This window comes from Lithobates pipiens, unplaced genomic scaffold, assembly GCF_037356315.1.
Source record: "Lithobates pipiens isolate NorthernLeopardFrog02 unplaced genomic scaffold, aLitPip1_a1.2 Scaffold_12, whole genome shotgun sequence".
NCBI lineage: Eukaryota > Metazoa > Chordata > Amphibia > Anura > Ranidae > Lithobates > Lithobates pipiens.
In genome coordinates, this window is record NW_027507707.1 from 1 (window position 1) to 8,345 (window position 8,345).

Genomic DNA, 8,345 nt, shown 5'->3' on the forward strand with positions numbered 1-8,345 from the left:
TAAACTGCAAGGTCATGACGTATTTTTCCCGGTTAGGCGGTCGGCAAGTGGTTAAAGCAAGAGCCAAACCCCCACATTGACTTGGCCATCTATTCCCGGCACCGGCTATCCTATTCCCAGCTCTAATGATCGTACCTCTTGCAGTGACTTTCCACCAGGTGCTGTAAATCAAACGTTGGTAAGTCGATCCTCAGGGCCTCCACCAGCTTGGGTAGCATGGCGCTGAAGAGCTCCTTCTGGGAGTACATGAGGGTGCAGACTGTGCCCATAGTGATCGGCCAGCGATGTTGGCGGCACGTTATGTAGACGCAGCATCCCATGATGGCTTCCTTCTTCTCCTTGCTGACGGAGTGACATATCGGGTGGGGGAAGATCCGCTCGTAGTACGACACGGCCGCGTCCGCAAAGTTTGTCCGGAAGCCGGAGGACTCGGCAGAGATTTCTGACACGTATGATACCTGGAGGAGGACACAACTGACACCTTTACAGGTGAACTCCAGATAGACATCATCCTGGCAATGCAAGGACCTCCACCGGACCCGGCAGTCCCTGTACAGCACAAATCGTAGTAACCCCCCAGCTCTGCTGATCCCCCCCACTCAATACTGACCCCCCAGCTCTGCTGATCCCCCCACTCAATACTGACCCCCCAGCTCTGCTGATCTCCCCACTCAGTACAGAGGGGAGGAGAGGAGTACAGGGAAGGTGAGGAGTACAGAGGGGGGAGGGAGGGGAGTACAGAGGGGGGAGGGAGGGGAGTACAGAGGGGGGAGGGAGGGGAGTACAGAGGGGGGTACAGAGGGGGGGGAGGGGGGTACAGGGAAGGTAGAGGAGTACAGAGGGGAGGGAGAGGAGTACAGAGGAGAGGAAGGGGAGTACAGAGGAGAGGAAGGGGAGTACAGAGGGAAGTACAGGGAAAGGGAAGGTGAGGAGTACAGAGGGGAGGGAGAGGAGTACAGAGGGGAGGGAGAGGAGTACAGAGGGGAGGGAGGGGAGTACAGAGGGGAGGGAGGGGAGTACAGAGGGAGGGAGGGGAGTACAGAGGGGAGGGAGGGGAGTACAGGGAAGGTGAGGAGTACAGAGGGGGGGGAGGGGGGTACAGGGAAGGTAGAGGAGTACAGAGGGGAGAGAGAGGAGTACAGAGGAGAGGAAGGGGGGTACAGAGGGGAGGGAGGGGAGGGGAGGGAGGGGAGTACAGAGGGAAGTACAGGGAAAGGGAAGGTGAGGAGTACAGAGGGGAGGGAGAGGAGTACAGAGGGGAGGGAGAGGAGTACAGAGGGGAGGGAGAGGAGTACAGAGGGGAGGGAGAGGAGTACAGAGGGGAGGGAGAGGAGTACAGAGGGGAGGGAGAGGGAGTACAGAGGGGAGGGAGGGGAGTACAGAGGAGAGGGAGGGGAGTACAGAGGAGAGGGAGGGGAGTACAGAGGAGAGGGAGGGGAGTACAGAGGAGAGGGAGGGGAGTACAGAGGGGAGGGAGGGGGGTACAGGGAAGGTAGAGGAGTACAGAGGGGAGGGAGAGGAGTACAGAGGAGAGGAAGGGGAGTACAGAGGAGAGGGAGGGGAGTACAGAGGAGAGGAAGGGGAGTACAGAGGGAAGTACAGGGAAAGGGAAGGTGAGGGAGTACAGAGGAGAGGGAGGGGAGTACAGAGGAGAGGGAGGGGAGTACAGAGGAGAGGGAGGGGAGTACAGAGGAGAGGGAGGGGAGTACAGAGGAGAGGGAGGGGAGTACAGAGGAGAGGGAGGGGAGTACAGAGGAGAGGGAGGGGAGTACAGAGGAGAGGGAGGGGAGTACAGAGGAGAGGGAGGGGAGTACAGAGGAGAGGAAGGGGAGTACAGGGAAAGGGAAGGTGCAGAGTACAGAGGGGAGGGAGAGGAGTACAGGGAAGGTAGAGGAGTACAGAGGGGAGGGAGAGGAGTACAGATGAGAGGAAGGGGGGTACAGAGGGGAGGGAGGGGAGTACAGAGGGGAGGGAGGGGAGTACAGAGGGGAGGGAGGGGAGTACAGAGGAGAGGGAGGGGAGTACAGAGGAGAGGGAGGGGAGTACAGAGGAGAGGGAGGGGAGTACAGAGGGGAGGGAGGGGAGTACAGAGGGAAGTACAGGGAAAAGGAAGGTGAGGAGTACAGAGGGGAGGGAGAGGAGTACAGAGGGGAGAGAGAGGAGTACAGAGGGGAGGGAGAGGAGTACAGAGGGGAGGGAGAGGAGTACAGAGGGGAGGGAGAGGAGTACAGAGGGGAGGGAGAGGAGTACAGAGGGGAGGGAGAGGAGTACAGAGGGGAGGGAGAGGAGTACAGAGGAGAGGGAGGGGAGTACAGAGGAGAGGGAGGGGAGTACAGAGGGGAGGGAGGGGAGTACAGAGGGGAGGGAGGGGAGTACAGAGGGGAGGGAGGGGAGTACAGAGGGGAGGGAGGGGAGTAACAGAGGAGAGGGAGGGGAGTACAGAGGAGAGGGAGGGGAGTACAGAGGAGAGGGAGGGGAGGAGAGGGAGGGGAGTACAGAGGAGAGGGAGGGGAGGAGAGGGAGGGGAGTACAGAGGAGAGGAAGGGGAGTAAAGAGGAGAGGAAGGGGAGTAAAGAGGGAAGTACAGGGAAAGGGAAGGTGAGGAGTATAAGAGGGGAGGGCGAGGAGTACAGAGGAGGGGAGTACAGAGGGGAGTACAGAGGGGAGGGAGGGGGGTACAGGGAAGGTAGAGGAGTACAGAGGGGAGGGAGAGGAGTACAGAGGAGAGGGAGGGGAGTACAGAGGAGAGGGAGGGGAGTACAGAGGAGAGGGAGGGGAGTACAGAGGAGAGGGAGGGGAGTACAGAGGAGAGGGAGGGGAGTACAGAGGAGAGGAAGGGGAGTACAGAGGAGAGGAAGGGGAGTACAGAGGAGAGGGAGGGGAGTACAGAGGAGAGGGAGGGGAGTACAGAGGAGAGGGAGGGGAGTACAGAGGAGAGGGAGGGGAGTACAGAGGAGAGGGAGGGGAGTACAGAGGAGAGGAAGGGGGAGTACAGAGGAGAGGAAGGGGAGTACAGAGGAGAGGAAGGGGAGTACAGAGGAGAGGAAGGGGAGTACAGAGGGAAGTACAGGGAAAGGGAAGGTGAGGAGTACAGAGGGAGGGAGAGGAGTACAGAGGGGAGGGAGGGGAGTACAGAGGGGAGGGAGGGGAGTACAGAGGGGAGGGAGGGGAGTACAGAGGGAGGGAGGGGGGTACAGGGAAGGTAGAGGAGTACAGAGGGGAGGGAGAGGAGTACAGATGAGAGGAAGGGGGGTACAGAAGGGAGGGGGGGTACAGAGGGGAGGGAGGGGAGGGAGGGGAGTACAGAGGAGAGGGAGGGGAGTACAGAGGAGAGGAAGGGGAGTACAGAGGGAAGTACAGGGAAAGGGAAGGTGAGGAGTACAGAGGGGAGGGAGGGGAGTACAGAGGAGAGGGAGGGGAGGAGAGTACAGAGGAGAGGGAGGGGAGTACAGAGGAGAGGGAGGGGAGTACAGAGGAGAGGGAGGGGAGTACAGAGGAGAGGGAGGGGGTACAGAGGGAGGGAGAGGAGTACAGAGGGGAGGAAGAGGAGTACAGAGGGGAGGGAGGGGGGTACAGAGGGGAGGGAGGGGGGTACAGAGGGGAGGGAGGGGGGTACAGAGGGGAGGGAGGGGGGTACAGAGGGGAGGGAGGGGAGTACAGAGGAGAGGGAGGGGAGGAGAGGGAGGAGAGTACAGAGGAGAGGGAGGGGAGTACAGAGGAGAGGGAGGGGAGTACAGAGGAGAGGGAGGGGAGTACAGAGGAGAGGGAGGGGAGTACAGAGGAGAGGGAGGGGAGGAGAGGGAGGAGGAGGTACAGAGGAGAGGGAGGGGAGTACAGAGGAGAGGGAGGGGAGTACAGAGGAGAGGAAGGGGAGTAAAGAGGGAAGTACAGGGAAAGGGAAGGTGAGGAGTACAGAGGGGAGGGCGAGGAGTACAGAGGAGGGGAGTACAGAGGGGAGGGAGGGGAGTACAGAGGGGGAGGGAGGGGAGGAGAGGGAGGAGAGTACAGAGGAGAGGGAGGGGAGGAGAGTACAGAGGAGAGGGAGGGGAGTACAGAGGAGAGGGGAGGGGAGTACAGAGGAGAGGAAGGGGAGTAAAGAGGGAAGTACAGGGAAAGGGAAGGTGAGGAGTACAGAGGGGAGGGCGAGGAGTACAGAGGAGGGGAGTACAGAGGGGAGGGAGAGGAGTACAGAGGGGAGGAAGAGGAGTACAGAGGGGAGGGAGGGGGGTACAGAGGGGAGGAGGGGGTACAGAGGGGAGGGAGGGGGGTACAGAGGGGAGGGAGGGGAGTACAGAGGGGAGGGAGGGGAGTACAGAGGGGAGGGAGAGGAGTACAGAGGGGAGGGAGGGGGGTACAGAGGGGAGGAAGAGGAGTACAGAGGGGAGGGAGGGGAGTACACTGTACTGTATATGGCACATGAATGCCTCCAGAATTCGCCCACCCCCCATGTTATGAGATAGGATCAGACTACTTACCTCTGAGCTTGGCTTTGCTGATGTTCTCATTCTGCCCGGAGCTCTCCGAATATTTCACAGCTGAGGACAGAACAATAAATCCGAGATGAAAACAATTACAATCTATAGTGAGTCGGTGCGTTTTTCGCTTTTGTTGTTGCACAGCAGAACACATGACGGCTCCCTATGTTTGGGCCATATTAGGTAATAACCACACTGAAGGCGCGTTTCTCCTACACCCGAATGTGAACGGGACCGAACCCCTGGATTCCCGACGCCGTGTCCGATCAGCGCGGGGATCGGGGGACTGTGTGGTTGCCATGGTAGCATAGGGGATGACTGTGTGGTTGCCGTGGTCATCAAACATCACTTCTGCCCAATGGTCTTTAAAGGGGATTTTTTTTTTTTTTCAATAAAAAAAAATGTTTTTTGCATTTAAATGTAAATATGAGATGTGAGGTCTTTTTGAGCCCATATCTCACATTAAAGAGGTCCTGTGCTACCATGGCAACCAGGTGGTTGCCATGGAAGCACAGGTTGGTGGGTTTAACTGTGTGGTTGCCATGGTAGCACGGGGGGTGATGTGTGGTTGCCATGGTAGCACAGGTTGTGGGGGGGGCGAGTGTGTGGTTGCCATGGTAGCACAGGTTGCTGGGGGGCTGAGTGTGTGGTTGCTATGGTAGCACAGGTTGGTGGGGGGGCTGGTGATTGTGTGCTTGCCATGATAGCACAGGGTGGTGGTTGGGGGGTGTGGTTGCCATGGTGGTAGCACAGGTTGGTGGTGGGTAACTGTGTGGGGGGTGTGGTTGCGATGGTAGCACAGGGTGGGGGTGGGGTGTGGTTTCCATGGTAGCACAGGGTGGTGGTGGAGGGTGTGGTTGCCATGGTAGCACAGGGTGGTGGTGGGGGCTGTGGTTGCCATGGTAGCACAGGGTGGGGGTGTGGTTGCCATGGTATCACAGGGTGGGGGGTGTGGTTGCAATGGTGGTAGCACAGGGTGGTGGGAGTGGTTGCCATGGTAGCACAGTGTGGTGGTTTGGGGGTGTGGTTGCCATGGTAGCACAGGGTGGGGGTGTGGTTGCCATGGTAGCACAGGGTGGTGGTTGGGGGTGTGGTTGCCATGGTGGTAGCACAGGTTGGTGGTGGGTGACTGTGTGGGGTGTGTGGTTGCCATGGTAGCACAGGGTGGGGGTGGGGTGTGGTTTCCATGGTAGCACAGGGTGGTGGTGGAGGGTGTGGTTGCCATGGTAGCACAGGGTGGTGGTGGGGGCTGTGGTTGCCATGGCAGCACAGGGTGGGGGTGTGGTTGCCATGGTATCACAGGGTGGGGGGTGTGGTTGCAATGGTGGTAGCACAGGGTGGTGGGTGTAGTTGTCATGGTAGCACAGGGTGGTGGTTTGGGGGTGTGATTTCCATGGTGGTAGCACAGTGTGGTGGTTTGGGGGTGTGGTTGCCATGGTAGCACAGGGTGGGGGTGTGGTTGCTATGGTGGTAGCACAGGGTGGGGGTGTGATTTCCATGGTGGTAACACAGGGTGGGGGTGTGGTTGCCATGGTGGTAGCACAGGGTGGGGGTGGTTGTCATGGTGGTAGCACAGGGTGGGGGTTGCGGTTGCCATGGTGGTAGCACAGGGTGGGGGGTGGTTGCCATGGTATTGGCACAGGGTGGTGGTGGGGGGTGTGGTTGCCATGGTGTTAGCACAGGGTGTGGGGGTGTTGTTGCCATGGTGGTAGCACAGGGTGGGGGGTGTGGTTGCCATGGTGTTAGCACAGGGTGCAGGTGGGGGGGTGTGATTGCCATGGGGGTGGTTGCCATGGTTGTAGCACAGGGTGGGGTGTGGTTGCCATGGTGGTAGCACAGGATGGGGTGTGGTTTCCATGGTGGTAGCACAGGGTGGGGGTGGGGTGTGGTTGCCATGGTAGCACAGGGTGGGGTTTCCATGGTAGCACAGGGTAGTGGCGGAGGGTGTGGTTGCCATGGTAGCACAGGGTGGTGGTGGGGGTGTGGTTGCCATGGTAGAACAGGGTGGAGGTGTGGTTGCCATGGTAGCACAGGGTGGAGGTGTGGTTGCCATGGTGGCAGCACAGGGTGTGGTTGCCATGGTAGCACAGGGTGGTGGTCGAGGGTGTGGTTTCCATGGTGGTAGCACAGTGTGGTGGTTTGGGGGTGTGGTTGCCATGGTAGCACAGGGTGGGGATGTGGTTGCCATGGTAGCACAGGGTGGTGTTGGAGGGTGTGGTTGCCATGGTAGCACAGGGTGGTGGTCGAGGGTGTGGTTTCCATGGTGGTAGCAAAGTGTGGTGGTTTGGGGGTGTGGTTGCCATGGTAGCACAGGGTGGGGATGTGGTTGCCATGGTAGCACAGGGTGGTGTTGGAGGGTGTGGTTGCCATGGTAGCACAGGGTGGTGGTCGAGGGTGTGGTTTCCATGGTGGTAGCAAAGTGTGGTGGATTGGGGGTGTGGTTGCCATGGTAGCACAGGGTGGGGATGTGGTTGCCATGGTAGCACAGGGTGGTGTTGGAGGGTGTGGTTGCCATGGTAGCACAGGGTGGGGGTTGTGGTTGCCATGGTAGTAGCACAGGGTGGGGGGTGAGGTTGCCATGGTGGTAGCACAGGGTGGGGGTGAGGTTGCCATGGTGGTAGCACAGGGGGTGCGGTGTGTGGTTGCCATGGTAGCACAGGTTGGTGGTGGTTGCCATGGTAGCACAGGGGGGGTGGTGGTGGTGGTTTGGCTGTCATGGTGGTAGCACAGGGTGGTGGTGTGGTTGCCATGGTAGCACAGGTTGGGGGGTGGTTGCCATGGTGGTAGCACAGGGTGGGGGTGTGGTTGCCATGGTGTTAGCACAAGGTGGAGGTAGGTGTGGTTGCCATGGTGTTAGCACAGGGTGGGGGGTGGTTGCCATGGTGGTAGCAAAGGGTGGTGGGGGGTGTGGTTGCCATGGTGGTAGCACAGGGGGTGGGGTGGGTGGTTGCCATGGTAGCACAGGTTGGTGGTGGTTGCCATGGTAGCACAGGGGGTGGTGAAGGTGTGGCTATCATGGTGGTAGCACAGGGTGGGGGTGTGGTTGCCATGGTGGTAGCACAGGTTGGGGGTGTGGTTGCCATGGTGGTAGCACACGGTGGTGGGGGGGTGGTTGCCATGGTAGCACAGGGTGGGGGTGTGGCTGTCATGGTGGTAGCACAGGTTGGGGTGTGGTTGCCATGGTGGTGGCACAGGTTGGGTGGTGTGGTTGCCATGGTGGTAGCACAGGGTGGGGGTGTGATTGCCATGGTGGTAGCACAGAGTGGTGGGGGGTGGTTGCCATGGTAGCAGAGGGTGGGGGTGTGGCTGTCATAGTGGTAGCACAGGGTGGGGGTGTGGCTGACATGGTGGTAGCACAGGTTGGGGTGGTTGCCATGGTAGCACAGGGTGGGGGGGGTGTGGCTATCATGGTGGTAGCACAGGATTGGTCACCTTGTAGGAATCCCTCCTCGCTCAGTGTTGTGGTGAGCGCCCCCTCTGTCAGCACATAGCCGCACTCCGCACACACCATCTGCTGCTGGGAGTAATGAGAATCCTCCACAATGTCCGAGGAGCCGCAGTCCGGACACCGCTCCGGGCGGGACATCTTCCCCCCTCACACCCGCCACCTGGAGCTCTGCCTACAATAACATCTCCCCCCGCCAATCAGCTGTCTCCACCGCCGGCGCCATTTTATCGAAGTCTACCAGTAGGCAACGAGAGAATGTCTCCACTGTCGGCGCCATTTTGTTTACGTCTTCCCATGTACATGGAACAGAGATGGTCTTCAACAATATGGCGCCCAACGACGCGACTGTGGGGACAAATGTTTTGCATCGTTTTACCAAACGCCCAGGGCGAGAAAGATGATAAATAACATCGAACAGACGG

At 59.4% G+C, this 8,345-nt stretch overlaps 1 protein-coding gene across 1 annotated transcript; it reads right to left on the reverse strand.

Annotated features, from left to right (window-relative positions):
* Positions 1–135: 135 nt before the first annotated feature.
* LOC143973811 (transcription factor IIIB 50 kDa subunit-like) lies at positions 136–8,053 on the reverse strand (the record flags this gene model as incomplete). Its single annotated transcript, XM_077474665.1, is given in 3 exon segments — positions 136–458; positions 4,476–4,535; positions 7,908–8,053. Coding segments are annotated over 2 exon segments (353 nt in total), but the record flags the coding sequence as incomplete, so codon positions are not given.
* Positions 8,054–8,345: the final 292 nt, after the last annotated feature.